The 20,363-nt window shown below is 50.2% G+C and overlaps 1 protein-coding gene across 2 annotated transcripts in view; it reads right to left on the reverse strand.

The window, feature by feature from the left end:
• The window catches only part of KCTD15 (potassium channel tetramerization domain containing 15), a 51,283-nt gene that overhangs the window by 4,944 nt on the left and 25,976 nt on the right, over positions 1 to 20,363 (reverse strand). For both annotated transcript variants that reach the window (XM_071440232.1, XM_071440231.1), the window contains exons 3-4: positions 13,487 to 13,631; positions 4,703 to 5,008 (exon numbers count right to left, since the gene is read on the reverse strand). In XM_071440232.1, the coding sequence (XP_071296333.1) occupies positions 4,703 to 5,008; positions 13,487 to 13,631 (451 nt within the window). The remainder of the gene's footprint in view (positions 1 to 4,702; positions 5,009 to 13,486; positions 13,632 to 20,363) is intronic.

Below are 20,363 nucleotides of genomic sequence, written 5' to 3' on the forward strand. Positions count from 1 at the left end.
CTCAGGGCTCTTCATTTCTCGGTCTCAAGGTTGTTTATTGTTCCTTATCTATAAAATTCTTTCTCCTGCCCTGCCAGGTCCATCCAGCAGGACAGTTCCAGGCACTCTGCCTGCCCCCAGGGCAGGGTTATGTCTTTATACTAAAAACTACCTGTACAATGGTTACAATTCCTTCCCAACACCCATCACCTGTGTTAGACACTGAGCTTCTACTCTAAACCAATCTGTGAGTGCCACCAGCACAGCAGAAGATGGAGGCCAAGAAGAAGAAGGAGAAAGGCTGGACACACCCAGATTCCTCCATCTTGCCTCCTGAACCCCCAAACCAAAAACCCCAAAATTGACTTTTCCACCCCATGATAACTTCACAATCCTTCTACCTAAACTGTTGTGGTTTGCTGATCCTCATCTAAGGTTGGTGATTTGCTCTGTGGGTCATAATCAAACCCACAGGTGTTCTGGGCTCTGTGCCAGGGTCTCTGAGCCCCTGGCAGGGGTCCTGGGTGTCCTGGACAGCCAGAGGGATGTGCTGGGCTCCCACAAGCTCCAACCTGCCTGGGCTCAGGTTCCAGAAGGAGTTTGGTTTGTGTTCAGTTCCCTGTGAGCAGGTCAGAGCTCCCAGCACAGCCCTGCCCTCACACAGACCCCCCTGCATTGCCCAGTGCACCATTTCCTTTGCCTGAGTGTTGGCCTTTTCCAGGAAGGTGATTTTGGAGGGATTTTTGTGTCCAAGGTGGTGTCCTGGTGCAATGCAAACCATGGCAGCAGCATTTGCTGCCTTTAATCCTTTCCATCCTTCCTTGGGGGCTGCCTGTGTCATCCATCTGCATTTAATCCAGGCTTTGGCTTTCAGGGCTGACTAAAACCTTTCACTCTTGCTGCCCTGGCTCTAAGGATGGGCAAAGGAAGAGGCTGCTCCAGCAGAGCTTTGCCTAAGTCCTGCTGAAAATCAACTTGCCTGAGGAGCTCTGCCTGGCCCTGGGACACAGGGACTTAACATCCTCAGAAAGTCACATCTGCCAAATCTCCCTGACTTTTGCCCTGATTTTTACATGCTCTCCACTGCAAGAAAGCAGTAGAACTGAAAGATCAGAAAAGCACACCAGAGTATGGAAGAAAAATGAAGTGGGAGAGGAGAAAAGAAGAGGCAGGAGAGTGGGTTAATAAAATGCATTTAAGACAGAGAAAACTTTCATCCCTCTAATTCACCTGGGCTCTGTGGGGCCTGTAGGACAGACATGGGTGCAGACACCAGCACTGTTCCTGCTCAGAGGGGAAGGCAGGACAGAAGGAGGAATGAGACAGCAGCAGGCTCTGCTTCACAGGCTGGGAGATATTCTGCCTGTGTTGTGATCACTGCTCCAGCCCTGCCAGGATGAAAATGAGACACAATCCAGCCATGGCAAAGGAGGCTTCTCCCACTGGACTGGAGAGTGGAACAGAGGATTGGCAGGTAAGATTTCTAAGAGAGATGGGACTTCAAAATCCTTGCTAAAAAGTTTTTAAAATCAATTTGCTTGTAAGACAAAACAAACAGGGGGGTGCCCCTGGCTTGCCTCAGACCAAAGCTATGGAGAGCTGGATTTAACACAGGATTCCTTTTCATGGAGCCTCTCTGTGCAAAGACCCAGCCCAGACAGACACTGCACCTCAGAGCAGCACCAGCCAACAAAGCAATTCCTCTTTGCCCAGAACGTGCTGGAAGGACCAGACTGCAGGCTACAATGTGCAGTTAAAAACCCTGGGATCATCAATTTTCTCAGGCCAAATCCTGTAAACAAAGCTGAGGATGTGTAAACACTGCAGGTTTGAGTGTCACTGGGATGAGGCTGAGCTCAGCTCTGGGGAAAAGGCTCCTGCAGTGCTTCCATGAGACTGAACAGCATCTGAACATGCACAGGTTTAAATCCCACTTAGAGAATTTGATTCTATACATTGTATTTCTTGTGAAGGCAAGATATGGACAGGGGGAAAGCAGTGCCCATCTCTGCTACTCTGCTGAAAATCCCAAAGAGAATATGCCAAAAACTGAGCATCAGCTGTGACTCTGCCATGTACAGGGACACGTGCACATTATTAAACAGGGGATTTGTGCTCAGATTTAATACATGCTAGCTCCCAGTATTCCAAGCACATCTGACTTTGTTGGGAGGTTTTCCAAATGGAAACTTGATCCTTTCATTTAAATTGTGCAGAATATTAACAGATACATTCTTAATTATGAAGACTTCATGTTCAACATTCCCAAGCATCACAGAATTTTCTCTAACGTAAATTCATGACTCCCACCAGAACCTATTGCAAGGAGCTGAAAAAACCTGTACCTATGTATAATTACAAATGGGTGTAAAATCAAGAGTTACTGTATTATTTTCTTGCCTATTAGGTGTTGATGTTCTTTGTTTTATACGCACAGTTCTTGATACAAAGCCTGTAATGAAAATACTTTTCAAAAATAGAAAAAAATGTACAAATATTGCAGCTGTGCCACCAAATACATTGAGCAGAGCACAGGGAGGCAGAAGTAAGGTATCACCTGAGCAAACTGCAGACAGGCTGCCTGTGCTGCTCTGTGGGACCCTCTGCAAGCAACTCTGCTCTTCCAACCATCACCCATCTCCCTTAAGTCTCTGCATTTGCCTCACTGTACTTCCAGCTTTTGACTTAACATTGTTTTGCCAAAAAAATCCTTGGAGGGGGAAGAGCAGTGCCTGTGTGCTGACCAGAGTTCATCAGAGCCAATGCTAATTAGCTGCTGGTTTCATCAGCCTTTGGTCTCAGAAATGCATCATTTTCCAGAAAGTGTTTGAAAACACTTTCTATTAATTACATAGTAAAATGATGTAATTTAGTAAAATGATGTAATTTAACAGGATTACTTATACTGTAGACTCTTTGACAGAAATTTTTTCCACAACATGAACTTGCAAAGAGACCCTTTGATTCTGTCTGAATTTTGACTGAATTCAAAACACATTCAAATAATAACAGTAATTAGTGTTCAGCTTTTACTACACATGTAGCACATGTATCCCAGGAGTCACAGCCCTGGATAAAAGAGCTGAGTGCTCAACCATGTGGGCACCCAGAGCTCTGCCAGGCAGGGCTGAACTGTGACCCTTCATGGTTCCAGCTCCTCTCATTGCTGGTGGGATCTAAAGGCTCCCATGGACAGCCTGGCTGGGGCAGAAATGCTCCTGCCAGCCCCTGTGTGCCATGGCAGGGACACAAATGCTCCTGCCAGCCCCTGTGTGCCATGGCAGGGACACAAATGCTCCTGCCAGCCCCTGTGTGCCATGGCAGGGACACAAATGCTCCTGCCAGCCCCTGTGTGCCATGGCAGGGACACAGGGACACAAATGCTCCTGCCAGCCCCTGTGTGCCATGGCAGGGACACAGGGACACAAATGCTCCTCCCCAGCCGAGCTGAGCTGCTCCCTCTCCTCCCAGCACAGCAATGGGGACCCCTCCCTGTCCCAGTGCCAAAGCCAGCCCAACCCCTGCCCAGTGTGACTCTGCTCAGGACTGTGCAGAAGTGCCCCCAGCCTGGTGAAGTTCACCCAAATGCAGCCCTGGGCAGTCTTGGCCAAAGCCCCCCGAGCCCAGGGGTCTGGGCTGGTTTCACAGGGGGCACAGGGGATGCTGCCCATGCTGGGGGTCACTGGTACCTCCAGGCACCCTCACAGGTCCAGGGACCCTCCTGAGGGTGTCCCTTGGCAGCCTGGCAGCCACAGGGAGCCTGAGCCTGACCCGGAGCTCCAGGGTCCTCCCTCCCCTGCCCAGCCTGGCCCCAGAGCAGCTCCTCCCCGGGGCTTTGCCCACAGGGGGTTTCTCAAGGCATTTCCCACAGCCCAGCTGCACAGGATGCATAGGGTGGGAATTTGGGAAATGCTCCCCTCTAGGCTGATTTCCCTGCCCATAACGGAGCATTTGCTGTTTGGGTATTCCAAAGGAGCACACAGGGAAAGCAGGGGCCCTGCCTTGCCCAAGTTAAGGGCAGCTGTTCCTGCCCAGAGCTCTGGCTCAGCACTGCTGATCCCTGAGAAATGGCACTGCCTGCCCACAGGCTGCTGCCTCGACACAGAGCACCTATTTATTCCTGCTGCCATCCACCTATCTGTCCAGTTATCTTCTTTTGTTTCATATGTTTAATTTTAAACCTAATGTCAAAACTCTGGGTGTAAAATGAAATACATTTTTGTTTAAAATACTCTGGGCAATTTTTATAGAACATCCTTTTGAAAAAAAAAAAAAGTGCAGAGATCAATTTTTTTAAGTCCATCCCGCAGGCACCATCATTTAATTATGAGTGAGACATAAATTATGCATTTACACATTGTTGCATTTTCTATAAAATGGTGTGGAGATTTTTTTTGTAGTTTTTGGAACTCTCTCTTTCTTCCTAGAGGCACTTTGGAGGGAAAAAAAAAAACTGCCAAAGGCTATACATTGATGAAAAAAATTAGCATTTATCAGTATAACACCATTATGAGGCCAGCATGGCACTAACATACACAAAATCTAAATGTATTTTTCTGCTTAGACTTAGGAAAACCTGAAAGACTGTGATCTCACCAGGCAGAAAAATGTTTCCTTGCAGTATAAGCACTGAAAGTAATTGAGCAGAAGCAACTAATTTGCATAGAATTGCAGTGCAAAAGCAGCCCGGACCCGAGGAGGCAGAGGAGGAGCCCTTCATTACCTGCACGGAGTTGAGCCGGCAGTATCCATTCAAGGGAAACCTGATAACGTGGGTGGGGTCCTGGTTCCAGCCCGCGTTCACCGAGTTGCACATGACATCCCCCGTCTCCGGGAAGATCTCTTCTATCAAAGCCTTCTCCCCACTCAATGCAATCCTCTCCCCCAGATCTGGAGTCACTCTTACAACCAAGCAGTCACAAGGCTGGAAATGTTTCCTTTGTTCTTTCTCTTGTTTCCATCGCTCAAGTTCCTTAATCATTGGCTGCAGCTGGTAATACTTTGCTTCTTCATATAAAAGATTAAAGTCCTGGGAAAAAAAAAAAAAAAAAGAGAGAGAGGGAGAGAGAGAAACTAGAAATGCTTATAGTTCTCTTTTAAAAATGAGTATTGTTCCTGTTTGACCTACTTAGGCTTATGTGTTGTCAGCAAGAGAGCAAAGGCAACAGGTACCCACGTACTCACACCTCCACAGACACCACCCCGTGCTGGTGTCCATTGCTTGGGCTCACTGAGAGGTTCCCATGGCACTGAATTCTCCTTTCATTTATTATCCCACGAGCTCAGTGCCAGAAGGCTTCACTCTTGGGTTAAGAAATGAAAATAGCTGCTTGCAATAAGCAAAGCTCCCTGATGTAAGAGGAGATGTTCCAAGCCCTGCTCTTCGCTCACAGCCCAGATCTGATCTCGCAGCAGAGCTCAGGCTGTGCTGGGTGATGGAGATGTCAGTTCAGCTTCACTTCTCACCTGCCTTTGCTGAGGCTGGAATTCAGCTCCAGCAGCTGAGCTGCTGCCTGCCATTGATGACTATTCATGTATTTCATGTGCACTTTGGAGCCTGGCAAATCCCAGGGAGGAGGTGACCACGCTGCTGGCTGAGAGCTCAGCTGTGTGCTCCACGGGCTGAACAGAAACTGTTCTTCCCTGCCATTTGTCCATCACTTCTCTTGGGCTTTGGGCAATTCCAATTCCCAATCTGATCCAATTCTCAGTTCAGTGATTGTTTCATCAGGTTCTGACAGATTTTCCCACCTCAGCTGAAATATGGAGCCAAAGGGTGTGAGCCCCCAGGCCCAGCCAGACCAGGGGGAGAGGGACAGGCCCTGGGGACACTTTGCTCCCCCAGCCTCCCAGGGGAAGAGGAGCAGCTCAGGAGGAGCTCAGCTCCTCCCTGCAGACACCTGGCTGTGCTTTCCCTGCTCTGCACCCCTTTACAGCCTCAAATGCTGCCCCACTGCTGCTGCTGTGGGCTGTGCTGGAGATCAACACCTGGGACAAAAGCCAGTTCTACACCAGTGAAATGAAAAATAAAATGAACTGAAAAGAAAAATCAAGACTGAAATGGCTGGAATCATTTGGTCTGGAAAGAATGATATGACAGGAAGCAGTCAGGAAATGGGCACCAGAAGCACATGAGAAGTAACGGGTGTGCTGTGCCCCAGGACTGGGGAGGAGGGGAATCAAAGGCCAATGAAGATGCAGCACAAAAAGGTGCAACTCTACACACTGGTTTGGAATTAACCTGTAAAATCTCCTGCTGCAGGGTAGTACTGAACCAAAGCAGTTATCTCTGCTCAAATTTGGCACCTCAGACCCACTGGTAGTGGAGGTGCTCCTTCACCCCAGGGCTGCTGCAGCCCGGAGACACATGAATATTCACAGTGACAGGGCAAGGTGATCGACTCACAAAAGGGACATCCAATCCTTTACATGGCTTTGATGTCTGCTGAGGTGGGGACACTGTGCACACAGCCAAGGCAGAAAAAAGGACTGGAGGATGAGAGGAGCAGAGAGGAAGAGGGATAAGAGGGAGTGGGAAGAAATGAGGGCAACAAACACTCTCACGGGACAGCTTGAAGATGGAAAACACAGAAGATTAAAGAAGAAATCATGCAGAGAGCATGCTGCAAACAAGCCAGAGCCAGTGCTGGGAACAGGCCAGGCAAAGAGCTGTGGAGGCTGCCTGCACTACCTGGGCTCAGGTAAGCCAGCCCCAAAGCCCTGTCCTCACATTCTCACTCTCTGCTGAGCCATCTCTGCTTTTCTCTGTCCACCAGTGATGCTCTCTCAGTACTGAGCAGGGATCAGTTTAAACCTACAGGGATTAGTGGCCTAAATTAAAAAACAATAAATCTGCAATCTCTGTGCAGGACACTGAATCAGCCCAGTGTTAGCACCTGACTGTGTTCAGCACAGAGGTGTGTGCAGTGCTGCCAAATGCTCCCTTGGCATCTGCTGGTGCCAGGGATTGCTCTTCCAAGCAGGGAAACATGCAATGCTAAGGGAAAATGTAATGGTGTAGAGTGAACAGGAGCACCCAGCACTGTCTGAAGGCAATGGAAAGTCATCTGCTGCTTTCAGTAGGTCCTGAAAAACCAGTTTCAGAGTGTCTGGGTTCATGGACACTATAAAATAAGGTATTATTTGTAAAATCAATCAAGTGAATATGTGCTAAGGAAACCCAACAGTAAAACCTGGAAGAGATGGTACAGTGGCAGAAAGAACAGCCCTTCATTGCTGAGAGCAGAGAGTGGCACAGGGCTCCTGAGGCTGCATGCAAAGCCCATCACAGTGCAGAGGCTCTGACTGCCTCCCCTGGCCTGGCAGAATCCTGAATCAAGGACTTCAATGGTCCTGCAGCCTCAGGCCAGAACAGCAATGCCATAAACCAAGCAAAACCCAGATCACAGCAGCCCTGCTCCTCCCACAGCCAGCTCAGCCCACCCCATCCCTGCAGCTTTGCAGGGACTCTTGCTGGCTGTCATTTGCCCTAAAATGAACAGCAGAAATTGTACATCCTGATACCATTTTGTGAGAAGAAAACCTGCCTTCAAATGCAACAGCTCTTCCACTGCTGCTTCCAGAATGAGAGAGCCACAGTTCAGGGGCTGTGTGGAAATCAGGGCTGGGCTGGAGCATCATGTGCTGAGTTGGGTTGGTCTCTAAAGTCAGGCTCCCCTGCCTGTGCCTGCTCCTCACTCGGGTTCAGCACAGATATGGGAAGGGCTGTGCACCTGCAGAAGGGCCTGCAGCAGCCCCTGGGGACTGAGCTGTGCTGGTGCCAGGAGCTGATGCCAGGGCACCACTGCCAGGCAGGGCCAGAAAGGGGAATTGGTTGTGCTGTAGCTCAGTAACAAATGGAGGGATAAAAGAATCTTCTGCAGCAAGAGAAATTCAGTGACAGTGCTGGGAAGGGACACCAGGGACACCTTGTGTGACCCCCCTGCCCTGCTGCCCACAGCCACCAGCAGCAAACACTGCCCCTGCTCCTCTGATGGGACATTTGCCCTTCTGCAGGGAGGGACTGGGGCCTCCTGAGGGAATCTGACAGTGTGTTTAGGGAGGGAGGAGGGTTTCACAGGGCCAGGAACACAGAGTAAGTGGCTCACAGCATGGGGGTCAGCTTCTCTAGATCCTGTGCTTGGACAGGGTCATGGGCTCTGCACGCCAAGCCCAAAATCTTTTCCCTCAGGTTTTGCACATTGTTCAGAATTCTGTCTGTGACCAGCCTGGGAGAGCCCAGCTGTCTGCACTGGATGCTTGGGATGCCCAGGTAATACTGGCACAGGTGCTGCCACCTTTGCACCACAGGTATCGAACCCTATCCTGAAGATTTACTTAAGTTCAATATGAAATGTGAAGCAGAAGAATGAAACCCACAAGAGCCCTCACCAGGGAGGTGCCACAGAGCTGCATGAGAACATTTCCCTGCTGTTGGTTTCAGTCACCAAAGGCAGAGGCAGACATGGCCCCATCCAGGAGGGGCAGGGAGCAGCCCCAAGGGCACAGGGGGTCACTGAAACCCAGCCCAGGGCACAGCCCTGGGTGCCACAGCAGCACAGGGACACCTCAGCCTCCCAGGGCAGAGCTGCTGGGAGCAGGCAGCACTCCACAGCACATTCTGTACAGTGCCCAGGATTCCTTGTCCTGCAAAGCATCTCCCATTCCTTACAGGCATCATTTCCCTGTGTTCCAGCTCCCTAACAGCAGCACCAGAGCCAAGCACTGTGGCAGACAGTGCAGATGCTTCTGTTCAGCCCAGAACAGAAGGTGATTTTCCTCTGGAGGTGATTCCCACCAGCAGTGCAGTCACAAGCAGGGCCTCTTTGACAGACTGAAAGGGGACATAGACAGTACAGCATTGAATTTTTCTGTAAAGTACCACAAAAAGCCTTTACAGCCACCATGGAGCTCCTGTGGCTGCTGCAGGAGCTGGTGGGAAGTTGTGCCAGGCCATGGAGGAAGGGAGCAAGCAGGCAGGGTGCACACAGCCTTTGTCCAGCCACAGCTCCTGGCCTGCACGTAGATCCCATGGGATCTGACAGACCTCTCAAAGATGCAAAAAGCCTTTGCCTTTCACAAAACAATTTTCTGCTTTTTGTTCAGTAGAAAAGTTTTTTCTGTGGTGGGTTTCAAGCGGGCTGGATTCTGGCAGTGACCTGGGACAGGGGTGGCATCCTCCTGGCTGTGCCCTCCAGGCCAGCAGTGCTGCTGCTCCACGCCAGGGCCAATGGTCCAGATGTGCCCCCAGCACAGGCTGAGCCCTTGTGTCCACAGACCTGCTGCTCTCTCAGTGCCAAACACACCCTTTGTTCTTGTACCTAATGCTGACTCCTGAGCAGGCTGAAATGGCTCTTTCTGTCCATTTTTCACTTGTTATTCTTTATTACATGAAACAACAAACTGTCATCCTAACTCAATGTTTCTCTTGTATTTTTAGTGCTGTGAAGATCTGACTCCTGGCTATGAGAGAAAGTTGCTCACTTCTCCACTGACAACTGCACTGTTTCCTGAGGTCAGTTTGAGAGACTTCAGATGCAAGCACACAAATTTGTAACTGTATTAATAAATTGGAGTGGTGGCCCTGTCATTCTGGTGCTACAGGTGATTTCTGTAATCCACATGAAACTCAGATGTCCTGTCCTGTGCCTTTGTGCTCCTCCCTCTTTGAGAGGGAGCTACAATACTCACATTGCCTGTGTGTGTTACAATATTCACATTGCCTGTTTCTGTGTGTTACAATATTCATATTACCTGTGTGTGTTACAATATTCACATTGCCTGTGTGTGTTACAATATTCATATTACCTGTTTCTGTGTGTTACAACACTGACATTGCCTGTGCCTGTTACAATACTCACATTACAATACTCACATTGCCTGTGCCTGTTACAATATTCACATTGCCTGTCTGTGTTACAGTACTCACATTGCCTGTATGTGTTACAATATTCACATTGCCTGTGCCTGTTGCAATACTCACATTGTCTGTGTCTGTGTGTTACAATATTCACATTGCCTGTGTGTTACAATATTCACATTGACTGTGTGTGTTACAATACTCCCATTGCCTGTGTTACAATATTCACATTGCCTGTGTGTGTGTGTTACAACACTCACATTGCCTGTGTTACAACACTGACATTGCCTGTGCCTGTTACAATACTCACATTACAATACTCACATTGCCTGTGTGTGTTACAGTACTCACATTGCCTGTGCCTGTTGCAATACTCACATTGCCTGTGTGTGATACAATATTCACATTGTCTGTGTCTGTGTGTTACAATACTCACATTGCCTGTGCCTGTTACAACACTCCCATTGCCTGTGCCTGTTACAATACTCCCATTACAATACTCCCATTGCCTCTGTGTGTGTGTGTTACAATACTCACATTGCCTGTGTTACAATACTCCCATTGCCTGTGTGTGTCTGATGCTCTCTGAGCAGGGAGTGAGTCCCAAACAAGGCTCACAGCAGCTCCTGGCTCTGTGTGCTCTTGGCCATGGGCAGTGATGGGGGCAGGTCCTGGGGAGCCCCTGTGATGTCGGGGGGCTCAGGGAGGGCAGATTGGGCAGCAGGGGAGGAGCAGCTGCTGGGGCAGGGCTGAGCTGGCCCAGGCTCTGCCCCAGGCTCAGGGGGGCTCACAGTGCCCATGCTCAGGACACTGAAGCAGAGCAGGCAGAGGAGCTGGCACCATCCCCAGCCAGGCTCCATCCCCAGCCTGGCTGCAGAGCAGAACAGCCACACTCTCACACTCAGCACACTTCATGTGGCTTAAAATCCCCCAAAGCCAGGAAAATCACAGCAACCATAGCAGTGCTACCTTCAGCAGGAAGACCTGGGAGACACTTTCAAGTTCTGTCTTAGTAGTAGTTGCAAGTGTAATTAATATTCACTGTAAACACACCATCAGACTTGATAATAAAGAATCACTAGCCTTGGAACACACACCCCACTTTCTCTGCATTTCAGTGTTAACTTTGTCTGAAAACAACACTGAAATAGCAAACACAATAATGCTGGTGTGGTACTAACATTCCAAACTTTCCAAAATAACCATCTGAGCAGCAATTCAAGTTGAAAAGCAACTTGGCTAAACCTTGAGGCTAATAAACTGCTTGATTAAATTAAGGGGTAAAAACTAATAAATATTCAAAACACTTGATAGTGCTTTGTTTGACATAAAGAACATTTAATGCAAGTCTCACTGGAAAAGCTGTCAGGTTTTATACCTTAAATAGAGTTTTGCATTTAGAAACACCAAGTGATTCCATTTGCTGCCTTTGATTATTGTCTTCTGTCACTTTAATCATGCTGGCAAAATTACACAATTTCTGTGAAGTTAAATCCGTTTACAGTGCAGTTTTAATACAGCTTTACAGAGCATTCTTCTATGCATTTTGATTTAGTTACTCCCCACCTAGCAATGCTTTGCTTTGTTCCTGAGCCCTCATTAGCCTGGGGTTTGCTCTAAGCTCTCCCCGGGAGGAGCTGAGGTGCAGCTCCCGTGTGCCCAGGGCTGGGGAGCAGGGGCTGGGCAGGCACAGCCCCCAGCCCTGCCAGGCTCCCTGCACACACAGACCTGGGCACCCTCTGCCCTGCAGGCTCCAGCCAATCCTGCTTCTCCTGGGACTGAGCCCCTCTGAATCCGGGTGCTGGTGGAGGCCATGATCAGCTCAAACCACCTCTCTCTTCTCTCCCACCCTCTCTTCACAGAATCACAGAATCACTGGGTTGGGAGAGACCTTCAAGATCATCAAGTCCAGCCCAGCCCCAACAGCTCAACTGAACCCTGGCACCCAGTGCCACATCCAGGCTTTGTTAAACACACCCAGGCATGGGGACTCCACCACCTCCCTGGGCAGCCATTCCAGAACTTTATCACCCTTTCTGGAAAAAACTTTTTCCTTGTATCCAACCTGGATTTCCCTTGGTGCAGCTTGAGGCTGTGTGCTCTGGTTGTGTCAGAGCCCAGCCCCAGCTGAGCACAGGCCCCTTTCAGGAGCTGTGCAGTGACAGTGTCACCCCTGAGCCTCCTTTGCTCCAGGCTGAGCACCCCCAGCTCCCTCAGGGCTTCCTCACAGGGTTTGTGTTCCCAGCCCCTCTCCAGCCTCGTTGCCTCCTCTGGAGGCACTCAAACACCCCAACATCCTTCCCAAACTGGGGCCAGACTGGACACAGCACTCCAGGTGTGGCCTCTGCTCACACTGGACTGTCCAAAACACAGCTGCTCTCTGTGCCTCTCCCACCTCTCCATCCACCCTTCCCTTCATCCATCTACAGCCCCAGGACTGCTCTGGTCTTTAGCTCCACCACTACACACAGGTTTGAGGCTTTCCCTCATTTCTCTGCAGTTTTCTCTCCCCCAGCCCATCCAGGAGCACCCAGTGCTCAGGGCAGCCCTTCTGGGCTGGAGCTCCAACCAGGACTGGCAGGACCTGCCCCTGCAGGTTGTGATGTGTTGCAGATGTGATGCAGGCCCTCCCTTGGTGGGTCAGACATGATTGTCCCCCTACCTCAGGAGGTGAGAATGGCTGAGCTGGCAGCACCAGGACCAGCTCTGCTCAAAGCAGGACCAGCACCAGCACTCTGGACTCACTCAGCCACAGCTCACCAAGGGATCCTGTGCCCAGCCAGTACAACAAAGTGAAATGGCATTTCAGAGAAAGCAGGAGTTTTCCTTCCCAGCAATGCTCTTCATCCTCTAACTGAGCAGATCTCCATCTGCCATCCCAATTTACTCATCATTTCATCCTGGAATAAGTGCTTTTGTTGAATCTTGTCATCTACAGTTTGGACACTTTTGTCTTCTAATTTTCATACATCAGGGTGACAATGTTGGAAGTTTCCTAAGTGCAAAGCCAAACAAACCAGGCTAAAAGGAGAGTATTTAAACAATCAGGGCCTGCAGAGAAATGCAGCACCATGGCTTCACACAAAACATGTCCTGCTCCTTAAAAAGCCCTCAGTCAATTGCAGCTCCCAAGAATATTTTGACATTAACTGTGAGCTGATTACTTCCTGAAATCAAACCATCTGCAGTGGTTATGTCTAACACAAATCCTCATGGGCTTGTTTAAGGGTTTCTTTTTTATACCCACAAGAAAAAGATTTACACAGTTCAAGTCCTCTACGTATCAAATTTGAAACATTTCTTTCAGATCCTGAGCATTAAACCCTGCTAAGTGCAAGTTGCTGATGTTGGTTCTTAATTGTTGTTATACCCTGATAAATAAGCTAAAAATGTGAGAAAATACAATTAGTTTAGAAAAACTGATTTAGCTATAAGCTTCATCGTTTAACTTTTCTTGGTATCCATGACAACCACTGGTCCATTTATTAAATAATAGCATCCCTGGTGTAATACACAAGTACTAAAAATCCTAACAAATAAACAGCAACATTTAGTTAAGTGTGTTTAGGTCAAGCATACAAACCAACCTGCCCCAAAACAAATGACAGAACAGGAGGAAAAAAGATTGCAGACTCTGGCTTTCCTTACCTTAAAGTCATCTGGGAGCAGTAGCTTAGATGTCCTTAGGAAGCTTAATATATATCTGAAAATCTCCCCATCTCGATCAATGAAATAATGCTGCTTTAAACTGTCCAAGACAATGGGCTCTGTGCCATTAAACAGACGACTTATTCTGAAAAAAAAGAGAAGAGAAAAAGAAATGGGCAAAAGAGACAAAATCTCATCACACCCTTGGGGCTTCAGAACAACCAATTTAGGTGCATCAATTCAAGGTGCATAAGGTAATGCAGGGTGTTAATGTGGTGACAAACACGTGCAGGAGGGCAGGAGCCCTGGCTGGGGGCACTGAGAGCCCCACGGCTGCCCTGGCACCAGGATCTGCTGCCCAGCCAGGCACAGCCATGGCCCCACCTGGAGAGCTCCTGGAATGCTCACCCCAGGGATGCTGGGAGAATCCCCCACAGCTGGAATGCTCACCCCAGGGATGCTGGGAGAATCACCCACAGCTGGAATGCTCACCCCAGGATCCTGGGGAGGTCACCCCACAGCTGGAATGCTCATCCCAGAGGGATCCTGGGGAGGTGACCCACAGCTGGAATGCTCATCCCAGGGATGCTGGGAGAATCCCCCACAGCTGGAATGCTCACCCCAAAGGGATCCTGGGGAGGTCACCCCACAGCTGGAATGCTCACCCCAGGGATGCTGGGAGAATCCCCCACAGCTGGAATGCTCACCCCAGGGATGCTGGGAGAATCACCCACAGCTGGAATGCTCACCCCACAGGGATGCTGGGAGAATCACCCACAGCTGGAATGCTCACCCCAAAGGGATCCTGGGAGAATCCCCCACAGCTGGAATGCTCATCCCAGGGATGCTGGGAGAATCACCCACAGCTGGAATGTTCACCCCAGGGATGCTGGGGAGGTCACCCCACAGCTGGAATGCTCACCCCAGGGATGCTGGGAGAATCCCCCACAGCTGGAATGCTCATCCCAGGGATGCTGGGAGAATCCCCCACAGCTGGAATGCTCACCCCAGGGATGCTGGGGAGGTCACCCACAGCTGGAATGCTCATCCCAGGGATCCTGGGAGAATCCCCCACAGCTGGAATGCTCACCCCAGGGATCCTGGGGAGAACAGGAGTCCCTGCCTGTGACATGTCCCTGTCCTCCATGTCCTGCTACCAAGTGGCTGCTCCAGGGATGGGTTCCTGGCCATGAGCTTGCCCCCAGCCTGGCTGGAATTTGATCAAACACCATCCAAGCCCTTCTGTGCTGGAGGAGAGGCTGCCCAGGCACTGGGATGGGCTGTATGGACCTGTGAGTGTCCATCCAATACAGAAAACCAGAAACCAATGGCCAATGCAGCCCCACAGCGTCACCAGCAGCAGTCCTGGGGGTGAGCCTGGCAGGGGGACAGCACCATGGCAAATCTTTTGTGAGGGAAAAAAATGGGAGCAAGACCTGTGAGACCAGGGGATCAGCTGATTATGGGACCAAAGGACCACATCAGCCACAGCACTCCAGGTTTTTCCAGAGCTTGCTCCACAGAGAGCAAACCAGGCATCTGCTCCTCCAGCCTCTCCCCTTCAATGCCTGCCTCCTCTCACAAGGCTTTGTCTTCCCATGAGAAATAACCCAGCTGAATATATGTTCTTGAAAGGGAAAACGCAGGAGACAGACAGCAACGACCTATTAAGTAATTGAGTCCATCTCTCTGACAGTGCAGCATTGTTCCCAACTGCACAGTGGCTCATCTTTCAAAGTCCAGTCTTAAATAATCCTGCCATGAGGACTCCTCCATTTCCCAGAGAGCCCATCCCACAGCTGGCTGCATTTCACTATCAGCCAGCCCTTCCAGTCGCCCAGGAAATCCCCTGGGAGCTGAGGGCAGGGCAGGGCCCTCCCTTTCCCTGCAAAACAGCCCCATCAAACCCTGCTGCAGGCCATGCCCAGCACGGCTGCAGCCCAGCCTGGCTGCCTCCCAGCACCAGCACCACCCCCAGCTCCCAGGGGCTGGGGAGGGGCAGGTTTGCTGCCCCACGGCTGCTCCTGCTGTGCCCTGGGCCCTGGCCCACAGCTGCACCTTGCTCTGACCTTCTAACTTGCTGATAGGGTTGTACATTTATTAATGCACCATTTGTACCTAAATAAAATGTGGAAATGTTAAATAAATCTGGATTTGGTAAGTCTCCACTGAATTTTGCTAAAAAACCTTTCTGCCCTCTTAATTAAGGAAGCTGCAGGTTTTGCTGCCTGCTCTCATGGCCATCCAGCATACAGCTAGTCTGAATTACTTGGGAGAATAACCAAGTGCTCTCCTAAACCCCAATTATAACATTTACTGTTTTCTCCAACCCCCAGTGTTCCTACAGTATCAGAGAATCCCATCCAGTTCACCTGGCAACATTTCATTCATATAATCACGAGGTTCAGTAAGACTCCTGCAATTCACTGTGTTCTTTTTTGTTGTTATTTTAGGGCCATTTGCCCAAGACAGTTAAATATAGTGCTCTGTACAGCCCTACACTTTACTCCAGGAACCAGACAGTTAATTTATTTCCTTTGGCAGTGTGCTGTGCTGGGATACACTGAAAGCAGAGGAAGCACTGATAGCTTAAGGTTGAGTACATACATTTACTGAGTAAATTTGTGTGGCTATTGGAAGTTTTGAGATCTTACATATGAACAAGCTGAGCTGTGGCTGAAGCCTCCTCCCCTTTGCTGCCCTTTCTCTGGAGTCTGCAGAAGCAAAGCTGCTCTGCACAGGCACAGGGGAAGGCTTGCCAACAACTACAGGGTGCACAGAAGACAGGGTACAACATTTTAATGGGCCACTCTTTAATGTAGTAAAGCATTTTTTTGGTAATGAAAACAAAACATGAATTTTGAGGCTTCACTTTGTGGAGTGCCCTGAGCTGTATTTCTTCACCAGCAAAATTACTGCTGGGGAAAGAAACTCACAGAGTGTTGAAAGACTTAACTGCCACCCCAAAAACAGAGTGATGAATAGTTTAAGGATTTATTTGACATTTTAGGGGGCTGCTACGTTCCAAGAACCAACACCAGTGCAGCGTGTTGTAATGCTGCATGTGGAAAGAGCTCCCTCTCCTCCCATCTCACCAGCTCAAACCATACCTGGAAAAGTCCTTTGGAAAATGCAATGCTGAGGGAGCACAAAATGAACTCCAATGGACAGTTCCTGACAGGATTCCTGTCCTTGTGTGAGGCTGTGGGAAGGAGCACAGTGACCAGGAGCAGCTCCATGCTCTGCACAGGGACACAGAGCTCCCTGTGGGTGGGTCTGTGGTGGCCAGAACAAAATGCACTCAGGCTGTCAGAGCTGGCAGGTCAGCAAGAGCAGGGGGACAGGAAGGGTTTGCACTGTCCAGAGGTGCTGATGATCAATCAGAAATAAGGCACCAGCCTGGCTGGCAGCCTCAGGAAGCTGCTCCCTCCAGGGAGCTGTGAGTTTAAAGTCATGAGGAGCTGCTGCAGACTGGGCACTAGGCACCCTGAAAATGTTTTTATGGGTGGTCATGGCAACCAGCACTGTACTGGTGGACAAGGAGGCACTTTCAGGAGGCCCTTGTGTATGGCACACAGGAATGGTGCTGGCTGTGCTGCCTGTGAGGAGGCAGGAGGCCAGGGAAAGGGAGACGGGGCAAGAGGAGCTGCACTGGGATCTGCAGCAAGGGCGAGTCTGAACAATGAACACTCCTTCAGCACCCCCACCTTTAGCAAGAGATGCTTCACTTTCTAATTTAGAAGCACTTGTATAATCTGTGTCCAACATGAAATTTCCATACAGGGAGCAGACTGAGGCAGGACCAGCTACAGCAGTTGCCAGCCTAAGGATGCCAAGTGTCTCCTTCCACGGCCTCCCCTGCCCTGGCCGTGCTCACACCCTCTGCCCAGAGCTCAGACCCTCCCAGTCCCCTCTTCTTCCTCCTGGCTTGCTCCTGCCCTCCCAGCAAGGTGCTTTTCCCAGCTCCTGCTCCCTGCTCTGCAGTGCTGCCCACCCCAGCCCCGCTGGCCACTGCTGCCACAGAGCCACCACCATGGGGCTGCTGCCCAGCTGCCACCTCCACCCTGCCTGGGTGCACTTCTCTGCCTCTCCCAGGAGCCAGGACAGAACCTGTTGATCCCATCCCTACTGTTTCTTTGTGCTTTTGTTGTTTCTGCTAAAGGCTTTCACATTTTCAATAATGTTTCGCCAAAACGCCGAGGGGCGAGTTTCTAGCTTTGCACCAATTTTACCATGATATTAAGATCTTCTTTTATTAGATTAAAAACAAACAACAAAGACAGCCAACCCACAAGGACAAGAGTGCCAGTAAATTCTTTTCTTTAGTTTCTTGGGCAAGGAAAGAGGCCCTGTGCTGCCTGCAGGTAGCTGCAGAAGGCTCCTGCCCCCCCTGCATCCTGGGGACCGATTTTCCAGCCTGTGCAGGCAGGAGCACAGAGGGCCCTGCAGGGCACTGAGTGCAGCCCCCAGAGCAGAGCTCAGGACACACCAGCTCCTTCAGCAACTCCCCCAGCTCCATTTCAGAAGCAGACAGGGTTTTTGGCACCCCCAGCTCCCTCCAGAGCACCTTTGGTCATCCCAAAGACCATCACTGAGCACACCTGTGGGTCTGCACATCACACACAGCTGCTGGGGACTGTCATGGCACTTTGGGACAGAAAAGCTTTTGGGGTGGGGCAGTTTGCTCTCTGGTTTGGGCTAGTTTAGCTGTTTTCTTGACAGCTTTATTTTGAGCAGAAAATGCAAGTTCTTTCCTAATAAATCTGGTTCCAGAGGTCTTAAGAAGAGCACCCATTATTGTGGGACCTGTGAGACAATCAGCAAGTGGGGCTGTGGCACCATGAGGCTCTAAGGCCCCCAGGTCCCTCTGCTGTGGGGGCCACTGTGTCCTGTGGTCCCTGTGCACTGCTCTGGCCAGCACAGTGACACTGCCTAAGCAGAACTCTCTATCACAATATTGCACTAAAAGTATTAATTTAAGTAATTACATGATTAATATTTAACTGTTCAGTGATATTCTTGTCATTCATAATTTAGTTGTTTACATTTATTAAAAATTGATTTTGTAGACACTTTTTCTGCCCAATGTCAAATCAGCAGGGAACACACATTTCAGCAAACTGTCATTAAAATGTGTCTCTTTCCTCATTCTGTGGGAGGACAGGGGAAGAAGAGAGAAATGCCTGTCTGTGGGTCCTGCAAAGGTGGTGGGTCTGTCCTGCACCCAGTGTCCTCCCTGCTGGACCTGCCCTGTGTGTGCCCTCCTGCCCCCAGAGCAAACACAGCGAGCTCTGCAGAGCTCCCTGTGCTGTATGGGGGCTCTCAGCTCTGCTTGGCTTTTGGGCTGTGGGAAATGCCACAGAGAGGGAGAACAGGGCTGTTCAGAGGTGGGACACTGAGCCTGACCTGAACCTGCCCTGCAGGACACAGCAGCTAAGCATCCCTGGTGCTGAGCAGAGTCCAGTCATTGCTGCTGAGCACAAACAGTGCTGCTCATCTCTCAAATATTTGCTCAAGGTGGGTAGGATGGACACTGTTATCTGCTTGGAAGAGAAAAAATGCCATGAATTGGAGCAAAGGTGCTTGACAGACCTCACTGTGTGTCTGGCACTGCTGCTCACAGAGCTGTGACTGTCAGAGCCTGCTCCTGTCACACACTGCTGGGACAGTGTCAGCACCCAGGACACCCCTCTGGCTGTCCTGAGCAGCCAGGACCCTGCCAGGGGGCTCAGAGACCCTGGCACAGAGCCCAAGATGCCCCTGTGGGTTTGATTATGACCCATAGAGCAAGTTACCAACTTTGGATGAAGATCTGCAAGCCACGACAAATTAAGTAGAATGACAGTGAATTTATAATGGGGTGAAAAGTCAATTTTGGGTTTTTAGAATGGGGGTTCAGGAGGCAAGATGGAGGGATCTGGACGTGTCCAGCCTTTCTCCTTCTTCTTCTTGGCCTCCATCTTCTGCTGTGCTGGTGGCACTCACAGATTGGTTTAGAGTAGAAGCTCAGTGTCTAACACAGGTGATGGGTATTGGGAAGGAATTGTAACCATTGTACAGGTAGTTTTTAGTATAAAGACATAACCCTGCCCTGGGGGCAGGCAGAGTGCCTGGAACTGTCCTGCTGGATGGACCTGGCAGGGCAGGAGAAAGAATTTTATAGATAAGGAACAATGAACAACCTTGAGATTGAGAAAAGAAGAGCCCTGAGTGCTTCTTCAAGCACTGGACTGGGAAAAGAGACTTTGAACAATCTCGGGGCCGCAGTGAGCAGCCAGAGACCTGACAGGAGAGCACTGTGAAAGCCTCTCAAGGGCTGTGCCAGCTCTCTGCTGGCTCTGCACAGCCCAGCTGAGGCAGCCCAGGCTGAGTGGGCAGTGGGCAGTGCTGTCAGACCATCCCAGCAGCGTTTTTCCTATTTCCATTATTTCTATGGAACTGTTTGGATTTGTGCACAAGTTCCCAGCAAAGCAAAGCAGAATGGGGAAAGCACCTGCAGGGAGGAGCCTTAAACCACCCAGGCTGTCTGAAAAGCAGGCCAGGCTGGCTGGAGGAGGACAGGGATAACCCAGCAGATGGGTGTCTTCTGCCCTCTGGCCTGGCATGAGTTAAGAGAGGGGTGGGAGGCACTGCCAGGCACAAGCTCCCTCACGCCCTGCGCAGTGAGGAACGTGGCTGGAGGTTACAGCTGCCTGCAGGAGGTTCTCTGATCTGCCTCAGTTTAAAGCTTCAGCTGTAATTGGTGTGCCAGCTGTAGCACACCTTCCCTCCCTGCTCCCTGGGCAGTGATTTTGAGCCCTTCTGCAGCTGAGGGAAGCAGCAGTGAGGAGAGGCAGGGGCTGCAGCACGGGCAGTGCCCACCCAGCCTGGCTGCCCT

The sequence above is a fragment of the Agelaius tricolor genome, unplaced genomic scaffold (genome assembly GCF_023055355.1).
Source record: "Agelaius tricolor isolate 1412-34295 unplaced genomic scaffold, bAgeTri1.0.p SCAF_15, whole genome shotgun sequence".
NCBI classification, from domain to species: Eukaryota; Metazoa; Chordata; class Aves; order Passeriformes; family Icteridae; genus Agelaius; species Agelaius tricolor.